At 38.3% G+C, this 26,392-nt stretch overlaps 1 protein-coding gene across 2 annotated transcripts in view; it reads right to left on the reverse strand.

Annotated features, from left to right (window-relative positions):
• LOC126334575 (acyl-coenzyme A thioesterase 9, mitochondrial-like) overlaps nt 1–23,163 on the reverse strand; it is a 91,555-nt gene extending 68,392 nt beyond the window's left edge. The window contains exons 1-2 of one of the 2 annotated variants that reach the window (XM_049996961.1): nt 22,391–23,163; nt 22,222–22,274 (exon numbers count right to left, since the gene is read on the reverse strand). In XM_049996961.1, the coding sequence (XP_049852918.1) occupies nt 22,222–22,274; nt 22,391–22,461 (124 nt within the window). In that variant the 5' untranslated portion in view covers nt 22,462–23,163. The remainder of the gene's footprint in view (nt 1–22,221; nt 22,275–22,390) is intronic. The other variant, XM_049996962.1, reaches the window with a different exon arrangement.
• Nucleotides 23,164–26,392: the final 3,229 nt, after the last annotated feature.

Raw genomic sequence — 26,392 nt, forward strand, 5'->3', positions numbered from 1 at the left:
GCACCTAAAAAGAAAATAAAAGAAATGGATCAATCTGGCTATAATGAGGAGATGTAACAAAGCTACAGCTGATGATCCTGATGCTCTAAGGAGGATAGCTCCAACAGTAAATTCCGTGCTAAAATTCAGAGAAATAGAATGTGGTTTGCAATAATTACATGAAGTTCCTGAAATATGTAAATGCAAGAAACTATAGGAAACAGTTCTCAGAAGTGAAAGAAAATAACACATTCGCACTAAAACAAAATACAATATTTATATGCAGTGATCACATGTTATAAGATATACTTGGAAATTATTAATCAGTTGGTCAGAGAGAGAGAGAGAGAGAGAGAGAGAGAGAGAGAGAGAGAGAGAGAGAGAGAGAGAGAGAGAGAGAGAGAGAGAGCAGGAGTAAAAGTATACACACAAAAGAATGCAGGACTGTCACGAAATTGACAATATAGCTCTGAAATTTCGTAATATAAGAATATAACAGATTTCAGTCAAGTTGGGTGAACATAATTCTTGCAAAGGTCCTGACTTTGAGTCTCAGTTCGAGACACAGTTTTAATCTGCCAGGAAGTTTCACTTCAGCACACTCCACTGCAGTGTGAAAATCTCATTCTGGAAACATCCTAGGCTGTGGCTAGAACACATCTTCACAATATCCTTACTTCCAAGCATGAAAGAGAGCTTCTGTGAGGTTTGGAAGGTAGGAGATGAGGCCTTGGTCAAAGTGAAGCAATGAGGATGGGTTGTGAGTCATGCCTGGGTGGCTCAGTCGATAGAGCATTTGCCTATGAAAGGCAACTGCCTATGGAAAGCAAAGGTCCCGAGCTTGAGTCTCAGTCTGGTCCACAGTTTTGACACTAGAATGGTGGAAACAGTCAAAATTACCCCCGTCGTACTTTTTTCTTTTATTGTCATATTCAATTTATGTACTTCATTAATGAAATCATATTACTTTTCCTAAGTGTTTCTCTTGTGTATGGTGATGTATTAGGATTTATGAAATATATTTTCTTCTTCAACATTTCATTTGATATAGCTTGAATGGCAGAAGGGGTAAAATTTGATTCCACTGTAATTTCTCTTCTGAAAACATAAATTTGCCAATGATGAAGAAGCAAGTGTTAGCAGTCATGCAGAGCAGTTGCTGCTCATTGTTGCAACTTGCCACCTGATAATTCCAATCTATCACAGTTATTACTGTGTCATTTAGGAATAGTTTTTGTCCATGAAAAATGTTTTCAAACATGTGTCAACAGCATGGACTTTATGATGAAGAAGTGTTACATCTCTTTGAATTTGAATCAGAGATTGACTTCACTGATGAAGATGATGATACTGTACCTGAGACATGTGACCGAGGAGCGATTAGTGGAAGAGTATTCATATGCTGATCTACATCAATTGTCACAGCTTTCATCACAACAGGTACAATTGAAAGTGTCTACAAAGATGGTTGCTATGGATGGAACAATGTGGGATTTTGCCAATTTTTGAACCAGGTGAGAGATTGCGAATTTTTTGTTTTCTGGAAAAAGGTCAACTGTGAACGGACTAAAGGAGAGAGGAGGCCCCAATGCTTACATCTCTCGTCAGTGCCTTCCATCTTATATTTGATGAAGGAACACTATGTCTCATGAAGAAATACAAAGAATCAAATGCTCAAAAAATACTAAAAAACAATGGCTGGATTGTGTCACTTGAGGAAATACAGATACCGAGAGCCATCAAGTAGGCTTGGGGTGTCATTTGTGCAAAAGGTATGTCGCACTCTTGGGGGACCCAAGCTGAATGTCTGGCACCCAACAAATTAGCTCTTGTATCTGAAACTTGGGGAAAGTTGACTGACAACTGTGTTCCTTCTTAACACCCTGGAGAAAATATGACCACTGATGAGCAACAATCAAAACAAGATGCAAGTTCACTCAATTCACACACAAATATGGTCTCAAATTCTGGTTGGCTGTCGATATAATGACAAAGTATACATGAAATGCTTTCCCATACCTCAGCAAAGAGGACATGCATAGAGAGAAGCAACAATTAGGAAAGTACACTGTTCTGTATGTCATGCAGTCATTTGGAAATAAAAAAAGAAATGTGATGAGACAACTTCTTTATGTGTCTTCAAATTGCTAAGACACCCAAAGAAAAGAAAACTTCATTAGTTTGTACAATGAACAAGATTCATTGTGAAATCCCCCATAAAGTAAGGAAGCCCAATGCTGAAACACACTCCACCACCATCCTACATCATACTGGCAACACAGACTGTGCCATAAGCCTGTATAACAATCAAAATGTCATTCTTCTGAGTACACTGCATGCTGAAGTAGCAGTAAGCAAGGAAGGAAAGAAAGAAGAAACCTGAGGCCTTAACATTCTACAAAGCAGCAAAATATGGGGCGGACGTGGTTGACCAAATGACCCGTAAATATGCTACAGAGATTGCATGTAGGAGATGGCGAATGCAAGCCTTCTGCAACATCTTGGTCATGGTGGCAATAAATGCAAGAGTGGTCTACAACATAATTACGAACAGGAAAATGGAAAGGAAGAAGTTCATACTTCAGCTGGTGAATGAACTCAAGGGAACGAAAGAGCAAGAACATCAGGCAAAGAAAGAAGATATGGGATTGAAATCATGTAGAAAGCAGAGGAAGTGCCAAATCAGCCTCTGCAAAGGCAACAAGACCAGTGAAAACTGTGTAAACTGCCTCAAAGCAGTGTGAGGAAAATGTGGGTGTAAAACAGAAATCATCTGTGCTAAGTGTATCTAGCAGAGTCCACTGACTTCAGTTGTAGAACACTTGTAAGAGTGATATGGACCAAAAATACTAAATGTGTCTAGAAGATTGAATAGATAGATGATAAATGAAAATCTATAGTTCGAGAAATTTGTTGGCATTAGGAACAATCAATTTGTAGGATATTTTCTTGTTGAAATAAATAAGTAATTATTAATTATCATGTTAAATAATTACTGTGACTATTAGTAAAAAAGGAATGGAATAACAAAAACTAAAATAAAGTACTTGTTTAAGTCAAATATGCAAATATTTTATGTGGAATCAAAATGGGCCCTTTCTGCCATTTTAGGAATGTCAGAAACTCTGCCATTCTAGTGTTAATCTGCCAGGAAGTTTCACATCACTGCACACTCCATTGGAGAATGAAAATTTCATTCTGAAAACAATAACTATTTAACTAGGTTTTTTTTTCATTTGAAGTAGCATAGACCATTTTTGTAATTGACAAATTTTTCATCAATTGCACTGTTATTGAAGTTGTTATTAGCTAATATTTTATCTGCACTTCATGGAAGGCTTTCAAGGCAGTTTTTTGACCATTGGACATTATTACAATATCATTTTAGCAGTCCTCTGGGTCACTTCAGTGTTACATGGATCCATATTATATAAGAAACTAATAGTGAAGACAATACAAACAAAGAACTACAGTGCATACATTATAAAACATTTACTTGGGTTGTTCAATGAACAATAACTACTGTACCCAGGAACCAGCAAAGATTACCACAATCTCTTTAATATCCTCCAGTGATAATGATACAAACGTACCACATATAGCAGTGCAGCTGGGGCAGTCTCCACGGTGTGACACACTGGCATACAAGAACAAAGCAAGGTCATCACAGACCATGCTATGTCACTTGGGCATTGACAGTTTGCCTTGTACCTGGGATAAAGGGGGCTCCGTGTTAGTATCATATAGTGCCCATACTGTTTAACATCATGACCTTCCAGATGAGCGCAACATTGATGAACACTGCTGTAATACTTGTTGCCTTTCATAGACGCTATGTGTTTTACTTGTGTTTGTGCAATTGAAGACTCTTGGCTCTGAACTGATTTTCAAGCTGTGTATCCTAGTATTACACTGCTGAGTGAACTCTGTGTTCCATCCTGTCATTAATGTATCTTGTATTAGTTCAATAAAGTGTGGTTATGAGGTATTTTCAATTGTGTGTGAACAAAAACCAGTAAAATGCATCTGGAATTTGTACAGGCATGTCAGCTACAAATGGACTTGGAAGAACAGTAAATGGAACAAGAGTGGGTACAGCAAGAGCAACAACTTGAGCAACAGGAGCAGCAAGAATAAAAGCTAGGAGCACAATTTGTGGAGCTTCATCTGGAGCAGGTAGCACCCACCATCAGCCCCCCACCCCCCACCCCTCCAGCTGCCAGCAGAACCAAAGCAGCCTGCAGTCTTGACACGTGCATTCTCAGCATTCAGTGATGATAAAGAGGACTAGTAATCCTATAGACTGCAACGGCACTTCACAGCATTTGAGGTAAACCAATCTCAATAGTCAGAAGCAAGCCTTTTTTCTTGGTATGGTCCAGATATGTTTCAGTTCCTGCATAAACTAGCTCCAGCAGCAGACCCTGATTTGTTGCCTTTTGTAGAAATGTGTGAATTGCTAATGACATATTAGTGTGAACTGCTAATGACATATTATAGAAGCAAACACCCAGAGTAGCCGCTATATTGCATTTTCATCAGTCACAAAAAAGTCAGGCCACGTTTATCAAAGCTTGGTTTAGATCACAAGTGCTCATTTTAATGTTGTCAGTCTCATATACGTGGTCAGTGTCATACATGAATTCACTGAGTAATGATATGCAGATAAAGAAATCTGCCACAAAGCATTAAAATTACTAAATCCAAATTACTCAAGCAACAGACCTCACTCGATGGACCAATGCAGAACTTACAGATTAGCCTCCAGATATAGTTAAAGTATGAAGCTATAGAAGCTCATGTATGAGTCGTTCAAATGCTGCTGCAGCATCAAATTGTTAGCCAGGCTTCAGCCAAAAATCAGTGCACAGCAAGCAAATAGCATGCCAGCCTGGACAGCAACCTGAAACTTTTCCCACCTCATGGAATACAGGGGGAATGTATACAACATTCACACTTCAGCAGTCACTGTGCTCTCATTTCTTGCACTCACTTCATACAACTGGCTTAACTGCTGTTTCTGTGATGTGGTATGACAGTGCTGTAACAAACAAGGCCATTCAGTAGTTGTGTACTATAGCAATTAAGTGCAGGGGTTCTGGGAAGGTTCAGCATGAGAAATAGACACAGTAGTAGCTAAATATTACAGTACCTGTGGTGGAAAAACTCCTACAAAATGTCAGTGAACCTAACTATAAAGTAATACCAAGGGTGTTTCTTAATTGCACTGGTGGTTTAGTCACTTTAATCAGCTTGGAAATTTATCATCAAATTGTGTCCACGCCATTACCTTGAGCAATCCCACATTTGGTGCCATAGAGTGATCAGGGCACTCGAATATGGACACATTCAGTGCTGAAGCAAAGTACACGAAAGTGACTTGTAACTATTGATAGTGGATCAGTATGGAACAACAAATACTTTGAGACACTGTTTATCTACAAATTTTGAATCCACATACAGGTCACAGTATGTTTAATTGAGCAGGACATTCTCTTCAAACCCTAAAATACATAAGCAATTTGAATAACTATTTGCCCCAGGTCTTGAGTATGCTAACAATTTCACAGTGCGTATCATTTTAAAGCCTGAAGCAACATCCAAATTCTGCATGTTATACCTAGTGCTAACTGCAGCAACAGAATCAATTAAAGAAGAACTTGACCACCAAAAAAGTTTGGAAATTCTCAAACCTTTCATGTCACGTAATTAGGATATAATGACAACAGTAAGAAAGAAACCAAGTGAATTACTAAGATAATGTGGAGATTTAAAATCAACAATTAATTATGAGTCAATCATAGATTCATGTCTAATCCCCAAGTCACAAGAATTGCCATCAAAATTAGCTCAGGAGAGTATTTCTTAAAAACAAATTTGGAAGATACTTGCCTGCAACCAGATGCTCCAGTGGCCAGGCTGTGCCCAGACTGGGGACTGTCAGTGCTGCAGGGTCATTTTGGCCTGTTGTGCTGAACCCAATGGGAAGGGATATAGTATCCAGAAGCACTATTGATACAGGCCCATCAGAGATGGCTATGCAGCTTGGGGCAGTCTCTCATAGGAGGGAAGCACACAAGAGCAGGGCAATGTCTTGTTAAGTCCTTAGTGGTGTGGCATGGTCATATTTCTTGTGTCTGGGATAAAGATCAATTACCATTTCAACATTGACATTGTTAGACTATGTTGTTTACCATTGTGATCTGCTATGTGGACCCATTGACAACAAATACTGCTATGATACTTTGTTTTGTGTCAAAAACTCTGCTTGGTAGACTAGCATTTGTTGTCAAGTGAACTCATTGTTCCACCCTGCTATTTATGGTGTCTTGTGTTCGTGCAATAAATTGAGGGCTCTTATTGTGGTATAGGAAAATATGCAGTGTCAGTGTCTTACTGGCACAAGATAGAAAAACAAAAGACACAGGACCTTGCAGAAATGATGTCACAAGCTTTATTGTGTCATTAAGGACTATGGAAGGAATTAATCTTTGAAACAAGTAGTAAAGGCAGAAGCTCCTGTCATTTCATGAGAGAGGGAGGACATTGGTGCATAGACTTAAATGATTTTCATGCAGCTTTTTTTTATAAGTCTTGCTATTATGTCTAATATCTCTTCCCTATCTATAGTATTGTTTTTAATCTTAAATTTACAACAAAGTTTTCATCTGCCTTTTCTCCCAGCTCAGTTCCTCTGTAATGAAATATATGATTTAATTTTAATTTCATTTGGCCTCTGTTTTTTCCCACCTAATAATCCTACTATAGTACGTTTCATGTAACTTAATTTCTCTTCTATCTGCAGTTTATTCTTCCAAAACGTTAGAAAATAGAAGCAATTGGTTTTCTAATGTGTAATCAGCCAAACTTTGTACAGAAAGTCACATAAACAGAAGTAGCTACGTGTATCTCATGACCTAAAGCCATTATCTATGTACCCTTAATCCACTGCTCCCAGCAGCCATTCACTAAGATCAGAATTCCAATGTGTGAGGAACTCGCAAGTGCAGTAAACTTTCCTGCAACCCACCTGTGATATGCTAGCCTACCAGGCCCCAAAGTTCCATGAGACACATGAATAGTGCTAAACCTTGGCAGAGTTATGCTCACAGACACTTCAGCCCAAATCAAATAGCGGTAATGCAGGAGTAGGTTTAATAATGAACAGGAAAATAGGAATGTGGGTAAGCTACTACAAACAGCATAGTAAACGCATTATTGTGGCCAAGATAGATACAAAGCCCTTGCCTACTACAGTAGTACAAGTTGATATGCCAACTAGCTCTGCAGATGACGAAGAAATTGAAGAAATAAAAGAAATTATTCAGATTGTGAAGGGAGATGAAAATTTAATAGTCATGGGTGACTGGAATTCGAGTGTAGGAAAAGGGAGAGAAGGAAACGTAGTAGGTGGATATGGATTGGGGATAAGAAATGAAAGAGGAGGCCGCCTGGTAGAATTTTGCACAGAGCACAACTTAATCATAGCTAACACTTGGTTTAAGAATCATGAAAGAAGGATGTATACATGGAAGAACCCAGGACATACTAAAAGGTATCAGATAGATTATATAATGGTAAGACAGAGATTTAGGAAACAGGTTTTAAATTGTAAGACATTTCCAGGGGCAGATGTGGACTCTGACCACAATCTATTGGTTATGACCTGTAGATTAAAACTGAAGAAAATGCAAAAAGGTAGGAATTTAAGGAGATGGGACCTGGATAAACTGAAAGAACCAGACGTTGGACAGAGTTTCAGGGAGAGCATAATGGAACAATTGACAGGAATGGTGGAAAGAAATACAGTAGAAGAAGAATGGGAGCTTTGAGGGATGAAATAGTGAAGGCAGCAGAGGATCGAGTAGGTAAAAAGACGAGGGCTAGTAGAAATCCTTGGGTAACAGAAGAAATATTGAATTTAATTGGTGAAAGGAGAAAATACAAAAATGCAGTAAATGAAGCAGGCAGAAAGGAATACAAACGTCTCAAAAATGAGATCGACAGGAAATGCAAAATGGCTAAGCAGGCATGGCTAGAGGACAAATGTAAGGATGTAGAGGCTTATCTCACTAGGTGTAAGATAGACACAGCCTACAGGAAAATTAAAGAGACCTTCAGAGAAAAGAGAACCACTTGTATGAATATCAAGAGCTCAGATGGAAATGCAGTTCTAAGCAATGAAGGGAAAGCAGAAAGGTGGAAGGAGTAAATAGAGGGTCTATACAAGGGCGATGTACTTGAGGACAATATCATGGAAATGGAAGAGGATGTAGATGAAGATGAAATGGGAGATATAATACTGTGTGAAGAGTTTGACAGAGCACTGAAAGACCTGAGTCGAAACAAGGCCCGGGGAAAGACAACAATCCATTAGAACTATAGACAGCCTTGGGAGAGCCAGTCCTGACAAAACTCTACCATCTGGTGAGCAAGATGTATGAAACAGGCGGAATACCCTCAGACTTCAAGAAGAATATAATAATTCCAATCCCAAAGAAAGCAGGCGTTGACAGATGTGAAAACTACCAAACTATCAGTTTAATAAGTCACAGCTGCAAAATACTAACGTAAATTCTTTACAGACGAATGGAAGAACTGGTAGAAGCTGATCTCGGGGCAAACCTACATTTCTAGCATTTGTAGACTTAGAGAAAGCTTTTGACAATGTTGACTGGAATATGCTCTTTCAAGTTCTGAAGGTGGCAGGGGTAAAATACAGGGAGCGAAAGGCTATTTACAATTTGTACAGAAACCAGATGGCAGTTATAAGAGTCGAGGGACATGAAAGGGAAGCAGTGGTTGGGAAGGGAGTGAGACAGGGTTGTAGTCTCTCCCCGATGTTATTCAATCTGTATATTGAGCAAGCAGTGAAGGAAACAAAAGAAAAGTCCGGAGTAGGTATTAAAATCCATGGAGAAGAAATAAAAACTTTGAGGTTCGCCATGATATTGTAATTCTGTCAGAGACAGCAAAGGACTTGGAAGAGCAGTTGAATGGAATGGATAGTGTCTTGGAAGGAGGGTATAAGATGAACATCAACAAAAGCAAAACGAGGATAATGGAATGTAGCCGAATTAAGTCGGGTGATGCTGAGGAAATTAGATTAGAAAATGAGACACTTAAAGTAGTAAAGGAGTTTTGCTATTTGGGGAGCAAAATAACTGATGATGGTCAAAGTAGAGAGTATATAAAATGTAGACTGGCAATGACAAGGAAAGCTTTTCTTAAGAAGAGAAATTTGTTAACATCGAGTATAGATTTAAGGGTCAGGAAGTTGTTTCTGAAAGTATTTGTATGGAGTGTAGCCATGTATGGAAGTGAAACATGGACAATAAATTGTTTGGACAAGAAGAGAATAGAAGCTTTTGAAATGTGGTGCTACAGAAGAATACTGAAGATTAGATGGGTAGATCACATAACTAATGAGGAAATATTGAATAGGATTGGGGAGAAGAGAAGTTTGTAGCACAACTTGACTAGAAGAAGGGATCAGTTGGTAGGACATGTGTTGAGGCATCAAGGGATCACCAATTCAGTACTGGAGGGCAGCGTGGAGGGTAAAAATCCTTGAGGGAGACCAAGAGATGAATGCACTAAGCAGATTCAGAAGGATGTAGGTTGCAGTAGGTGCTGGGAGATGAAGAAGCTTGCACAGGATAGAGTAGCATGGAGAGCTGCATCAAACCAGTCTCAGCACTGAAGACCACAACAACAGCATTTTGTATCTATGTGACTGTAGGACAATCATATTATAACATAAATGGAACAGAGCATAATAATATTTTTGCTACATTTAAGAGAGAGCTATACAGAACAATTATGTAGGCCTTTTCTGTTTCAATTTTCTTCAATTAGTTTACCAATATTAGGACATAATGTCTGTGATTTTTGTAATCCAAGACTGGGTGTTAGGTTGTGATCTAACAAGGTGCTTCAGGATTTGGACTTTGCTAGTTTTGTAACAGATGAGAATTGGTCTCCCATGTAAGTTGAAACAAAGAGACATAATATCTGTGGGGTGAGTGCATACAACCTGAAAATCTGGTTTGGCTAACATTCTTGTAGAAATCAGCAAGGTCTGCCTTGTGGTAATACTTGTCTTTCAACATATCACACTGTACATTTAACGGTTCCATTTGGTAGCCGGTAGGAACTTTGATGACTTACTGAATAGGGGGTTGCAAAGAGCTGAAACATAGTAGATGATGTTGCTACATCATGAAACATGAACTCAAACTGGTTAAGAAGATTTTGTAGGATCTGCACATGTTCATCAGAGACTAATATCTGGAGAACACATATGTGACAACTTCGGAAAATGCACAATGTACCCAGCCAGCAGTTGATTTGTTCACAGATCCAATGCCATTTGGACAGCTTTGATACTACAATACATTCCTATTATGATGAGGCCCTTGCCTTGGAATGATTTATTTAAATTAAATCAGCAAGGAAAGCTAAGTCACAAAATTAGATTTTTCCTTGCAACCAAGAAGTGGACTATTTTAATTTGTCATGAATTATGCTATTTCATGTCAACTCGAAAACCCAATCTAACACCTTATCCTGGTTAGCCACGACACTTCACAATGCTAATGGAAGTCACAATACAGACTGCCACACTCTTCAAGAAAAATTTTAAACGCTCTGTGTCTAAGGTCTCTTGAAAGGATGGGCTTTATAGCTTAAAACATGGTATCCACACCATTTTTAACTTTAATGTACCTGGCACAAAGATTCTCTTGATAAAAGATGCAGTGAATTGCAACGAGATCGTAAGTCTTGCAAGGAACATGTTTCATATGTACTTTCATCTGTGTTATTAATCCAGCATTGACTCCTACCACAGACAGAGCCACATCTGTGGCAGAAAACACCTTATTTCAAATCAGGGCAACACTTTCAACAGTTCTTTAAACACCTTTGAAAGTGTCCAACCCTGTGGTGCCCTTAGGGGAAGCAAATCCAATACTTCCTCTGTGATGTTCAATTTGTCATCGATGACACCCCTAATCAAAACAGCTAACTGCCCAGTATTTGATATCTCACCACTCATCGACAGTCGATGAATAATATACAAGTTTACATGCCATAACACTTAGTTTCTCTTGGACATCTACACCCATTACCTGAATACACAATGCAGTAGTCTTAGGAGACAAACTTACTCTTCCGATTGCAGTCTTTCTTGGCGTATTCCAACGATGAATTCTTCTCGTTATCAGCTGGGTGGTGGTGCTGTTTTGTCGCTGTTGTTCGAAGAAGCTGTGCAGCGCCAACGGTTTCTGGGACTCCATCTCCAAAGAGGCAGTGGAGATACATCTGCACAACAATTTAGCAAACAGTGGTTGTGGTTTTCAGCTCAGTGCAGCGTGGAATCCCGCAACTGACAAAATACGTCAGGAATGCTCCAATCTGAAGGCAGCGGCGTCCGCAGACAGATTGATAGCCGGGCCATGCCCCTCCACCACCACCGACATGGCACCCCCTTCCAGAGGAATGTGCTTGGCCAGCCTACAGAAGCAGACGATGGCCAAGCAGCTATTTAGATATGCAGAACACAGCATCCAGACACTTCGCCAGAAGATGATGGGTACAAAATTCATCGAAACGTTGCGACAAGACAATGCCACCACTCGGCTGATAGCCTGAGAAGAATTCATCAAACTTACTCTTTCAAAGTCGTCCACCTGATGAGTACACATTTGTTCAGCAGGTATCACAATTACTTATTTCGGAAATTTTCCACTAGTAAATGGCCCTACTTTCTTGGCTATAAGAACTATTCTGTGGCTCACATAGACAGATGCTTTGCTTCATTTACAGGCCTCCACATCAGCACGTTCCTTTAATTCAAATATTACTGAGTCCTGTTCTCCTTGCCATTTCTCATATTCATCTGCATGGTCCACAGAATAAGGACACCGTAAATTACATTTCTTAATGCTCTTTACTTCTTTGTAACATACTAAATGTTTTGTAGTATCACCACATCACACAAATAGGAAAAAAGAAAATCCCATACAGACAGAAAAACTGGCTGCTCTGTTTTACTTGTGCTCACCATGTTATTGTCACTGATACTACTACAGCTGATTGAACGATTCAGTTCTTTACTCACAGCCCCATTTCTCTAGGCAACATTGCAGTACACAGCTCTCATCTGACATCTCACGAACTGACAAGCTTCCTCTCCATTCCAACATGTCACACCACTTAAAGTTGTCCTCTTCTGTACTATATAGTGTATGGAAACCCGTCACCATGGTCTAGAGGTAGCGATCTCAGTTAGTAGTCAAAACGTTTCAGGTTTAATTCCAGCCATTGTTTGAATTTTGAAAAAAATCTCATCACAAAAGATGGCCCAAGACTTCTGGTATATAGAGTCGCACATATTCTGCCAACAGCCTTGTTGAAAAGAGCAAAGGAGTGGACAGAAGTTGGGGCATCACCTTGCCCTTGGTGTGGGACTACCCCTAAAAGCAGAAGAATCAGTATTGATCAATAGCTTGAGGATGTAGAAGGCTATGGAAACCATTGTATTAAAGACAACATGTACCAACAGGACAGGTGGCCTGTAATTGAAAAAGTATCATTATGATCTCGCTATTAGCAAAAGATTCATTTCGGATCTCTGGAAGGAGATTGCTAGAGCGGAGGTAAAAATGAGAAAATGCTGAGTAATCAACAAATGGGTAACATTATATGACTCAAAGTATAGAATGTCAGAAGTGTGAATGTGGTAGGAAAGCTAGAAAATCAGGAAGGGAACTGTAAAGGCTCAGTCTAGATATAAAAGGAGTCAGTGAAGTGAAATGGAAAGGAGGAAAGGATACCTGGTCAGATGACTATTGGTTAATAAGAGCAGCAGCAGAAAATGGTATAATGGGAGTAGGTTTCATTGTGAATGGAAGGTTGGGAAGAGAGTATGTTACTATGAACAGTTCAGTTATAGGGTTATTCTCTTCAAAATTGACAGCAAACCAGCACCAATTCAGGGAGACATGCCTGTGTCACAAGCAGAAGATAAAGAGATACAGAAAGTATATGAGGGTAGTAAACTCACAATTCAGAATATAAGGGGAGATGATTATGTAATAATCATGAAGGATTGGAACATAGTGAAAGGAATAGAAAACTGAGTTATGGGGGAATATCAGCTAGGTAGTAGGAATGAGGCAGGAGAAAGACTAATTGAGCTCTGCAATATATTTTAGCTAGTAGTCATAACTTCACTGTTCAAAAATCACAAACAGAGATGGTGTACTTGGACATGACATGGAGACATGGGAAGATTCCACCTGAATAACATATTGGTGAGACAGAGATCCAGAAATGAGTGGGTTGTAAGGCATGCTCAGGAGCAGATTAATTTGCATAGAATGAAGTTTAAGAGCATTGTCCAGAAAAATCAATGTGGAAAGAATGGGGTACAGAAGTACCGAGGAATGATGTGAGTTTGTAATTCTTTAAGGCAGTAATGACTGCCAGAGTAAACAGTGTGGTTTTCTTCTTTTTCTTGTGCCTTTGTCGCATGTCAGTGTATGATTGGCACGGTTACTTTAAGTTGTGGCCTGATGCCCTTCTTATCACCCATCACCTCCGCCTCTGAGCCAGATATGTATACCTCAACTGTCTGCACAGATGTTATTCGTGTGAAAGTTTTCTATATGTTTGTGAATCATATAACAGAGGGTACACCTGGGGACCAGCCCAGTGTTCACCCATTGGGATGTGGAAAACTGCCTAAAACCCACACCCAGGCTGTCCAGCACATCGATCCTTGCCACCAGTCCAGTGGTTGGATTCGATCCAGGGCCAGTGCACTTCCCCATCCTGAAAATGGTGCTTTAACACGCACCACTTTCCGGGCAGGTCCAGTAAGCAGTTTAGTTAAAAGGGAATTAATATCTCCAAAAGGGGTATCACAGAAGTTGGACAGACAAATACTGGGATACGAAAGGAGTAAGAGTACTATGTCTACTACACTTGTACTCTTTCGTTAGCATGCACCAGCCAGAAGGCTTGACATTCTGGAATGCACCTGTTTTTGGTGGCAGGAGCACTGTCAAGATGCACCTCACTGTTCCAATATGTAAAGAATGGACAGACAGGTAGGTAGGTGCCTAGAACTAGAAGTGTTGGTCAGATTGTAAAGATGGAGATTGGCAGCAGTAAAAGCTAAATGCAATATTGAGAGGAAGAATTATGACCTATAGGAGACTGTAGTAAAAGTTGAAACTGATGTAAATGAATGAATAAAGATCTATTAAATAGTGGCTTCTCTGTAAAGACAAATTATCTGTGTGGATTACAGAAGTGAAGGTTTGGAAGGCATAGCTCGAAGCATTCATTATTGGGAGCTCATAAACAAAGTTCAAATACACTGTTTTCTCATTTAAAACAAATACTGATCAAGTGTAATTTCCAAGTCAATGGACTTTAATTAGAGAAATGTCATGAACAACTGGTAGATGGTTTATTTCTGTGCCTGATGTGATCTGTTGTAAGTCGTTGCCCTTTAAGGTCTGATCACAGAAAAACAACTAAATACATACTAATATATATAAAATTCAAAAGTGAGACCTTACAAAGGTAACTGCGAAGAATTTTTGGGTAACAGAAGAAATACTTCAATTGATCGATGAAAGAAGGCAGTACAAAAATGTGCAGGAAGAGAAAGGTATAGAGAAATTTAAGTCACTCAGGGGTAAAATACACAGGATGAAATGGTTTCAGGACGAATGTGAAGAAATGAAAAAAGAAATGATTGTTCAAAGGGCAAATCCAGCATATAGAAAAGTCAAAACAACCTCCAGTGAAATTAAATCCAAAGTCTTCAATATTAAGAATGTACAAGGAATTCTACTATTAAATGCAAGAAGAGAGACTAGGTGACTGGAAAGAGTTCTTTGAAGGCTTCTACAAAGGGGAGGATTCGACTGATGACAAGATAGAAGAAGAAACAGAAGTAAATGAGGAAAACACTTGGCATCCAGTATTGGAGAGAGATTAATGGAACTTTGGAAGACTTGAGATAATTTGGTGGAAAGCATAGATCACATTCTTTTGGAATTCGTAAAATCATTTAGAGATTTGGCAATTAAACAACTTTTCAGTTGGTGTGTAATATCTCCGAGACTGTAAATATACCTTCAGAATTTTGAAGAAATTTGTCCACGCAATCCCAAAGATAGCAAAGGTAGGTAAGTGCATGGATTATCCTACAATCAGCACAACTCTTGCATCAATGTTGCTGTCAAGAATAATATACAGAAGAACAGAAAGGAAAATCAAAACATGTTAGACGATGCTTAGTCAGGCCTAAGAAATGTAATGGCACTAATGAGGCAGTTCTGACATTGCACTTGATAATGGAAGCAAGACTCAAGAAAACTCAAGACACATTAGTAGGATCTGTCGCCTTAGAAAAAGCATTTGAAATTTAAAATGGCGCACGACATCTAAAATTCTCAGAAAAATTGGTGTAAGCTATAAGGGAAGATTGGTTAACATACAATATGTATAAGAGCCAAGAAGGAAGTATAAGAATGGAGGACCAACAACAAAGTGCTTGACCTAAAAAGGAGTAAGACAAATGCAGCCTTTCTCCCCTACTGTTCAATCCATACATCCAAGAGGCAATGATTGAAGTAAAAGTTAGGTTCAGGAGTGTGATTAAAATTCAAAGTGAAATAATATCAATGATAAGATTTTCTGATGACATTGCTATGTTCAATGAAAACAAGGAAGAATTACAGGACATACTGAATGGAGTGATCAGTCTGCTGGGGACAGGATATGGACTGAAAGTGAACTGATGAAAGACTAAAGTAATGAGAACTAGTGGAAATATATTTCATGAGAAACTTACCATAAAAATTGGGAACCACAAAGTGGAAGAACTGATGGATTTCTGTCACCTTAAAAGCAAAATAACATATGATGGACAATGCAAGAAGTAGACAAAAAGCAGACTAGCACAAGCAATGAGACCATTCCTGTCCAAAAGAAGTTTCTATTATCAGACATTGATCTTAGTTTGAGGAAAAAATTGCTAAGAATATAACAGCGTAGTATTCCACATGGGAAAAATATATTAAAAACAAAGATTCCAAGACTTACCAAGCGGGAAAGCGCCGGCAGACAGGCAGATGAACAAAACACACAAACACACACACAGAATTACTAGCTTTCGCAACCGATGGTTGCTTCTTCAGGAAGAAGCAACCATCGGTTGCGAAAGCTAGTAATTCTGTGTGTGTGTTTGTGTGTTTTGTTCATCTGCCTGTCTGCCGGCGCTTTCCCGCTTGGTAAGTCTTCAAATCTTTGTTTTTAATATACAGCATAGTATTCTTTGGACGTGAATCATGGACTGTAGGAAAACCTTAAAAGAAGACAATTGAAGTGTTAGAGATGTGATGCTATAAGCAAGGATGTTGAAAATAAGGTAGACTGATACTGATAGGAGATGAGGTTTTCCACAAAATCAGTGAGGGAGGGGGGGTGGAGATATGGAGAACACTGACACGAAGGAATGGAATGATAGCACACATGTTAAGACCTAAGGAAATGACTTACATGGCACTAGAGGGAGCTGTAGATGGTAAAAACTGCATGGGGGAAAACAGAGAATGGAGTATATCTATAAATAACTGTGGATGTTGGGGGAAATGGTGTTCCGAGATAAATACGTTAGCACAGAAGAGGAATTCGTGGCGGGCCACATCAAACCAGCCGGAAGACTGATAGAAAAAAAATCTGTTTATGGTACTGGGTTTCCATTCTCAGTAAATAGCTTCACATCTACAATTCTTGCTGTGACAAAGAACTGGGAGAGTATAATATTCTTGGAAACTTCAGTGAAGAAAGATTATTAAAAGTTTTAATGTTGTACAATGCCTCTTTCTTCTACAATATTCCTCAGTAGAAAATCAAGAGATATGTAGAAACCCTTAAAATAAAAAAAAATTGGCAGTTGTTTTTCTCACTTACAATTTACAAGGTGATTTAATATTTTATCATTTCACATGTTAACAGTGAAGTATTTAAATAACTTTAACAAGTAGCTTATTGCAGCTCCAGTATCCCAGCTCTCTCTACTTTCACTATCATAGTGTGTGTACAAATTTAAAATGTTTTATTTGTGTTATGAAATATTTGTTGATTACTGGTTGACTAACAGGGTATAATGTTAAATGCATATCCATATCATGAATTGAGTCATATCTTAATAGAGGAAAACAAATGATACGACAGGAGTAAAACTAAATTTGAGATTGCAAACATTAAATACCAAGTCCCAAAAGGCTTTAGAGAGCTTTTCAAAAACTGTGATGTTTACTGCTGGTAACTACATTGATGAAGGGCCAGAAACAAATTTATACCAGACAAAGCCAGGAGTACAGTGGCGCAAGATTACAACTGGCTCACACCAAACAGTGTAATCATTCATCTTATAAAAACTTGTGTTATATAATTGTGAACAAACAAAAAATTGCTTACAGCTAGTGGAAGTTGGGACTGATGTGCCCACACAACCTCCTTGCATTAAATTCTTATTAATCCATACAGTTAAAAACTGAGGTAATGTGGCACCATAATGTGATTAATCAGAATGTTCAGCTCTGCCCTCTTTGTAGTCCAAAATCTCTCACATTGTATTATTGAGAACATACTTTCACTCAATATTGTTCTACTGGACAATCACAGCTAAGGTCAATAAAGAATTTATTCTACAGAAGTGCACAATAAAAATATTGTGTACAGTTGATAACCAAGCATCTTGCATATGCCTCTTCTGGGATCCATGGATTATTACACCAGTGTGTCAATACCTATTCTCTGTAATGGTATTCATGATAACTGACACGAGTGAGTTTATGATGAACTTAGCAATTTACAACCTAATTACTAGAAGTAGAACCATCATCAGCAGAGACTATGAATAGCTCTCTAGAGTTCAATGGACAACAGGTATTCCAGTGGATACCATCAGGAATTTGAACTTGCTGTTATTGAAAGTAAAAGAATACAACATTAGCCATTCCTAAAATTTATCCACATATTTAGTCTTGGGGATATAAATTCAACATGACTCTAATGTTTACATCTAGTAGATGTTGACTTTGCCAGTAAATGGACAGCTGATAGCAGCTTCTGCAGTCATATAAATTCTCTGTTTTCAGAACTGCATAACAATACCAACTAAATACTTTCTGGCAGATTAAAACTGTGTGCCAGACCAAGGCTCGAACTCGGGACCTTTGTCTTTCTTGGGCAAGTGCTCTACCACACACTTGACTGCAAAAGGCAAAGATTCCGAGTTCCAGTCTTGGTCAAGCACACAGTTTTAATCTGCCAGGAAGTTTCAGATCAGCACACACTCCACTGCACAGTGAAAATTTCATTGTAACAACTGAATACTTTAAGAGACACAGCACTGACATTTTCTCAGAGCAACCATTTTTCTTGTAATTAATATATGCATACATACATACATTACAGTAACCTGGAAGTAATCATCAGTGTAAGCAGATTAGCACTAGTCATAATTTGTTGTATACTTTACAGAAGAAGGCTTCAGTTCTTTCTCCCTGTTAATGTACAATTTGATTTCTTCCACACTCCAAGATGGCATTTACAGATCACCATGTGTGATATACTGAATAAATGAAAGAGTTGCCATGATTTTCTACTGATTTCACTTGATGAGCAAGTAATTTATTACCAGTTGTTTATGTGCATTGCTGCCAATTGATGACATTTCCTGTTTTATACCCTATGTCATCCTTGTGACTGTTACCGTCAGGAGCAGTGAAACTGACCATCAGTAGCTTTGCATGCTTTGTATAGATTTATTTGATGATATATTTAAGTTTCCTGCATTTAATAACTTTCCAGTTGTGAGTTGGAAACATCACTATACTCAATGAACCTGTTTAACAGGATGTTTCCTTTTCCAGGATAACAACCTATCAAAGAATGATAGTGTATGTATTTATGAGTGCCAAGATTACAGTATTCAAAGAGCTGTTCACAGTTCATTCATTAATATTTACAATTCAGTACTCACCTTCATTGCTTGAGTAACAGCTGCTCCTTGCGCTGTCTCTGATCAACCTTAAATTATCAAAATTTACTTGTCTTAATTTTATTTTCATAGGAAAGGTTTGGCTTCTGCCTTATCAGGCATAGTAACACCAAGCATAAATGTTATTGCCACAGCGATTCTCCCACAGCCACCATAACTGTGTTCCTATGTCCATGTCACATACAGCAGTTGATACTAAAGGTTTTGATGGGTCTTTGCATCAAGAAGTGTTGTATTACTATGGTGGAGTGATGTGTAACTGTGTGTCTACACAGCTGATGAATGATTGGGCATCAACCTGTTTGGAAGTTTCATTTATTTTTGCATGTAACAAGTGTATAGAGGGACGCTGTGTGTCTTCAAGATAGGGTAAAAATTGCAGTAACTCCACAAGATGAAATACCTGCATGAGTGTTTGTGCAACTCCATGCATTGTCATACCAGGCTGGAGCAATGGGGCATGGCCAGAGTAAATGCCAATAGTGTAACAGTACTGTAAGAGATCCAGGTAGACACAGATGAAGCTTACGAGATATTCATTCGTGTAACAAACTATCAAACTCTCTTAGGTGATGTTTCCCATGTAGTCATGTTGGAAAAAGTTATGGAACAGTGCGTGGAAATAGTTACAGCAGAAACTCTTCACCTTTATTTATAAAAGTTCCATATACCCTGAAGCATTTCAGTTCCAGCATCACACAAGACTGACGTCAACCACGAAGTCTGATAACCTTGCACCAACATGCTAATCCATAAGCATGTTTCAAATGCAGAAGGTTAAAACTATGAGAAAGAACTTCTAATCTGAGAACATACACATTAACAGGAAATACTCAGTGTCCACTGGTGGGTGTTTCATTGTCATTTTGAAATTCAATTTGTTTGCCTTCTCATATCAGTATTAAAGTTTTTATTCATTTATTTGCTATTTGCCACTTTTTTGTGTCAAATATGCTATAAACGTGTACACAGTACATCAATCTGTGTCGTGTAATATATATTTCACTTTCTATTAAAACTACACTTGCTAATACACTTTTCTGGCAGCAGCAACTGGTTTCACGAACTAGCTGTGCAAGAACCCTCCAGGGTGCAGCATTCAGATTCAGATTATGATGTGCATAATGGAACTCACGAACAATCATTTGATGATACTCTTGTTTCAATGCTCCACTCAGAATTTATATGTTCATCAGAACTATTCTCCCATAATTTGTGAAATTGCCAAAGAATTCACAGACATCATGTGAATATGTTTTTGACAAGACTGAGAAAAGCTTGTAGGATGTGGGAAACACACAAAATTTGAAATATTCATGAATGACTGGAATTTAGGGATGAGAGCAGGAGAGCAAGGAGATATGAAGGAAAAAGAGAGATAGGGAAAGGTAAAGCAAGTTTCTGTTACAGGATTTCCTAATGCCTTAACATCACCTTTGGAAATCATTACATTGCAGTTACACAAAGCAAAACAATTTATTTATATGATACATGGTTTTTGCAGTTACACAAAGCAAAACAATTTATTTATAAGATACATGGACCAATTTTACTTTGATAGGTGGTTCCACAAATGTGCGAAACAAAGACCTACATTTCTTAAATTACCTAACTATTAATAAACAACAGGCTGGATACTTGTACCTATTTTATCTATTTTTCGGGCATACTTGTATTTTATTATTGTTTCATATTTTTTTGTCTTCATTCTATTTCCTTGTTTACTGCCTTGTCAGTTGCCTAGTTATGTAGTGTGTATAACTTTTAATTGTCTGTTACATATAGGCTAATTGTTTACTGTTATTGTCATTTACATAACTATGCAGTATATCTATGTTTTATTTATTGTCCTTTTATGTACTGACATTTATGAAGGTATTTTTTAAGACACTGATTGCTTGTAAAGATGCTCAAAGACTAATAATGCATTTTTACTTATAATTACTAACTTATCACTATTAAACAATCACGACAGTCTCAAATTCCCCTATGAGCAAAAACAAGAAACCTTAACAGGATGAACATAGTTGATCAAGTTTTTTATTTTTTTTTTTTAACAATGCGATGAAATTTTCTGTGTAATGTACAGTTCAGCACCAGGCAAAACACAAATTCATGAAGTATTTTCAGAACTGTTCTCTGAATTTTGGAGATTTATACAGGAGACCTTATATTTTCTTAAACAATTATCTATGCAATATTTTTGCACTCCACAGTTTCGAGAAATTGTACAAAGGGCATTCTTGGACATGTGATTACTGGTAGCGGCAAGTGGTCTTTCATACAGTTCTCTATAATCCTTTATGGTGTGCTCAACATAAAGCTTAATTTCTGCACAAGTCAGAAGGATTATTAAGTCCTGAAGACAGTGTTTGTTACTGCGCCCCCTAGTTCACATTTAAACAAATGCCCAAATCAATTGTAAATTTGTGCATATCCTATTTTGTAAGTGATCTTGTATCTTGGCAAACCTGTAATTATACATGTTATTGTGAAAGAAGTTCTGAAAGCTAGCTTTTGTTTCCATGTAACTAGATATGAAGCTATTAATTTACAAAGAGCAATTATTTTAAAAAAAGTTCATACACAAAAGCTAAAGTACTAGAAAAATGACACTCCTGAATTGTATAGTTTTGTTAATGTTGATAAAGTGTCCATGCAAGATACTTGAGTTAGTACTAAAGTTCTTGTAAAGAGAATACATGCTTTCATCACTTGGCCACAGTCTTCTTCCCTGACTTTGGCTATTCAACAGTGTGAACACTTAGGCTACTCAAAAAATGTTAGATTTAATTTCGAATCAATGTGTTACTACAGTATGCTCTGAATATGAACTCTGGAGTTTACAGACCAGTAGCTTGGCTGGAACCCCACTCGAAAATGAACATAGTACAATCAAGTGTTATGTCCATACTTCACTGTTATTTAGGTAAATTTATTTAACACAGAAAGCACAGTGCTAATGTGCAAGTTTGGAAGGGAAAGCCAGATTTTTATAATAACGTGCAGTACAAAAACAAACTATGCAGGAGTTATAATTGCTTTTAAGAGCTGTCAGTGAGAGTAAGCACCTTGTAGCGGTGGAAGCGCATCCCCTGAAAACAAAAATGCGTCTACTAAACGCAATATTGTTCAGGTTTACTTACCATCTTGTACAGTTTCCACAGGAGCCTCCTGACTATATTGACAAACCACGCCTCTGTTGAGGAGAAAATACTATAGCAAAAGAGTATTTACAAGACGTGTACGATGCGAACTAGCGTCTCCAGAACTGTTGTTAAAGGCGACTCGTGAAATAAAAATGCTCCAACTTACCTAACTAAGTTCGTTTCTGTACTTAACAAGAAACGTGCTTTTATAATTTTTCTTAGCGCTGAGGACGACATGGTAAGTGGCGGTAATGTATTATACCACTACTGTACATACATGTGGGTTTCGATATGCCGATAAACATTCACTTGGCCCCTGTCATCGTACTTTGCTTTTCTGCTCGCCGTCGTTAATCCGCCGATTATTACTGGAATTATGATGCCAGTTGTGTTATGCAGTGACAGCAGACTGAATTGTAGTCGATAATCGCTGTATCAAGTACAGTTCGCCAAGGACTGACTCATCAAGACGGCATCCTGCACGAATCGTGAACTGACTGAGGCCATGGTTATATTTGACCGTGACAGCCTACAAAACACTTTTTCTGCTAACGGAAAGGTTGTAATAACTGCAATTTGTAATCATAGTAAATTTCGTATTTGGTGTATTTATTTATTTGAAAACTGCATGTATGTACAATAAAATTATATTCAAAGGCTTCCATCAACCGCGCTATCCCTTTAACACATGGAGGTGCAATAATTCTTTGCCTGTTCTCTTTTTTTCTCCTAATGTCATCTCTTAAGTACAGGAAGTAGGGGTTGGTGGAGGGGGGGGGGGGGGGGTCTGCTCCGTATATTTTCCGTCTTAGAATATATCCACTTCCCTGTGTACAAAAGTTCCGAAGTTCAGCTCCAAGAAGACGAATAACATGCCGGTGACGGCCAACGGCTTACACTTAAGTGTTCTTTTTTAATCAACCTCCGAACCTCGGAACTCCCGTGACATGTCATGTCACTGCCTTCCTGTGACGCACGTCAAAATTTGTGGCATCGCTGCGACAATATGAAAGAAAACGAAAATTTCCGGGGAAAGATAAGATCAGGAGATAGCTGGGTGAATATTTTCTTTTTGTTTCGCTGATAGAGGTAGTCCACAAGTATCTTTTTATCCTGGGGCTTATAAATGCAATACTTCCGTGAGAGCCTTAAACCAGATGATTCCTTCCCTCGATTGTGTAAAGTGAAATTGAATTATTCATACTTAATATTATTAGTGAAATAGTGAAACAGCGATATATTTTTCATTAGATATAAGGCCTTAGCGCTATTGTTATTATTATTGTTATAATTATTCTATCACTAGACCAAACAAATACCATGTGTCTTTATTCTCAATGCAAAATTGAAATCTTTGTATCAGCCTAGGCTAAAAGACGATAAGGCTCAGTTATTCTACAAAATCCACCAGTCCCCTTTTGTACGTACAACCTCCAATTACAAATTGGAATCGAAGTTAACTTTGGAACAACAACACCCACTTTCTTGTTGTCTTCAAGACCGGAAATAGGATTTACAACATTTTTTTTTCAGTACCGCGTGCCAAAAGACTCACCATTTTACTTACTCGACTTAGCTGTTTTGATTCAAATTTGTGATATATTAATATATCCTATACAGGTACCTCACCTTAAAAAGATGGCAATTTTTCTTATTTGTCTTTGTTTATTCATTTTTAAACTGTTCGCTATCTCTCCGTATTTATTTGGTAGCCTTCAACGCGTTTCATTTGCTTTTCTCTGAGGACTCACCTGGCACATATCTAATACTCCCTGTTTCTCCACTTGGTAAGACGGTGGAGCTGCATTCGGTGGGATAGTGACTCAAATCTCCGTACGGTCACACTGATTAGGATTTTCGTGGTTTACCCAAATGTCTTAAGGAAAATCCCAGGGTAGTTCCTTGGAAAAGAGAGTGGCCCATTTCTTTTTCTTTCCTGCAATAATCCGAGGTTTTTTGGTTCAAATGGCTCTGAGCACTATGGAACTTAACTTCTGTGGTCATCAGTCCCCTAGAACTTAGAACTACTTAAACCTAACGAAACTAAGGACATCACACACATCGATGCCCAAGGCAGGATTCGAACCTGCGGTCGCACGATTCCAGACTGTAGGGCCTAGAACCGCTCGGCCACTCCGGCCAGCTGAGCTTTTTTGTTTTTGTTTTTTCTTGTTCTGTTTTCTATTATGCACTGCTAATCTAGCATGAATGATAACTGAGATTAATTTGTCGCTTGTTCCATGCGTCATGTAGACATGTTTCACGTGGCCTCACTTGAGTACTCCTCTGGCATATATAGAATGCAGTCTCAGCTTCTCTATGACAGACTGCTGAACTACCATAATTAATACAATATTTTATTGTCTCCAATATGGATCATTGTGAACTGGAATTTGTAGGTATGGTATTAAGTGAAAATATGAATACATCTTTCCACAGCTTCTGATGGAAAAGGCTAGCTGGACTCACATTCAGGAGGACGTCAGTTCAAACCCGCGACCAGCTATCCTGATTCAGGTTTTCCATGATTTCCCTAAATCGCTAAAGGCAAATGCTTGGATGGTTTATTTTGACACGGCATGGTCGCTTTCCTTCTCCATCCTTCCCTAATAGCCAATTTCTGCTACGTTCCTAATGACCTCGTTGTTGATGGGATGTTAAACACTAACCTCCTCCTCTTCAAATGACTCTATGGCTACATGCTGCATATGAAAATGGTCCTATTCTAGTCAGGAAGATCCATCCTATAAGTATGGTAAATTGGGTTAAAACATGTTTCACCACTTTTTTAAAAAACGTCTATAGTTGTATATAGTATTAATCGAAATTTTAATGTTCAATTGGCATGAGTGTAGTTTGAAGTGACTCCACTACCAGTGTGTGACCTAACAACGAGAAGTAATGTTTGTTCAGCTACCAGAAAAATAATTTTAGGACATGTAAATTTTTAAACATTATGACTACAAAAGCTCAATGATTTGTACTAGTGGTCTTGTATAATTATGAGAAAATAATGTGAGCAGCAACAGTTCTAGTACAAATGAGTTTGAACCATTACTGTATTAACATAAAAATTGACATTTTGCTGTCTGATTTTTTATATCCACATATCCCATGGACAGGAATCTCTGTGATGTGGAAAGAAGTCAAGGATGTACATTTTGTCAACATGCTTCACCATTAAATGACTTAACATTATGAATTTTACTGCCTTACAGCGCTAATATTAATTGAATGGCTAAATGCAGAAAAGGAACATGTCCAAAATTTTCAGAAATTCGTTTTATTTGCATCAAAGAAGTCCAACTGGAAAGGCAAATCAATTGTTGCACATACAGAACTTGTCCGTAGCCAAAATAATGCATGCCTAGCAACAGGTATAATTCACCAGTTACTACAAAAGGGAAAAATGTTCTGGACATGTTTGCTTTATGCACTAAACAATATATCCGGCAGGCCCAGTGATACGTAATTTGGCATCATCAGGAGAAAGCTGATAATATACGAATTGTTAATGAGGTGACCAATATTGTAAGCAGTAGCATACAGTCGGTTCTGACACATTTTGTTTGTGTGTGTTGCATACATTCAGGGGCAAGCATACATTCATGTGCAAGCATACATTCAGGGACAAACTTGTCTTGACATTTTGTTATGCTAATTGATTTATGACCTCTGGGAATAATCTGTACTTCTGAGAACCTCCCACTCCTCCCCCTCACCCTCCCCCTCCCTCACTCCTCTGGGAAATCCCCAAACCTCCTCTTTCCCCCTTCACTGATACAAGCACAATTTTGATACCAATTAATTGACTAATTAATTAAATTGATCGATTAATTACCTCCTCCCCCTTCTGAAAAAACCTCCAGCCCTTCTCCACTCCCCACCTCTCCCCCCTAGAAAGAAAATTGGCGGAAAAACAGCTCAACCTGTGCAGCACTGTTGTTGTGGAAGGTGTAAGTATCACATAATTGCACTGCTGGAGATTGGTGGTGTTGTCATGTTGGAAAATTTTCGCATGTGTGCTCACCTTGACATGCAGGGATCAACTGAGCTATTGCTGAGTGCCAGCACCAGGGTATGTCCCACTGTCAGCCACGCACTCCCTTCCTCCCCATCCCTCCCAGAAAAAAAACATCGGGAAAAGTTTCTCAGCTGGTGGACTGGA

This window comes from Schistocerca gregaria, chromosome 2 (genome assembly GCF_023897955.1).
Source record: "Schistocerca gregaria isolate iqSchGreg1 chromosome 2, iqSchGreg1.2, whole genome shotgun sequence".
NCBI lineage: Eukaryota > Metazoa > Arthropoda > Insecta > Orthoptera > Acrididae > Schistocerca > Schistocerca gregaria.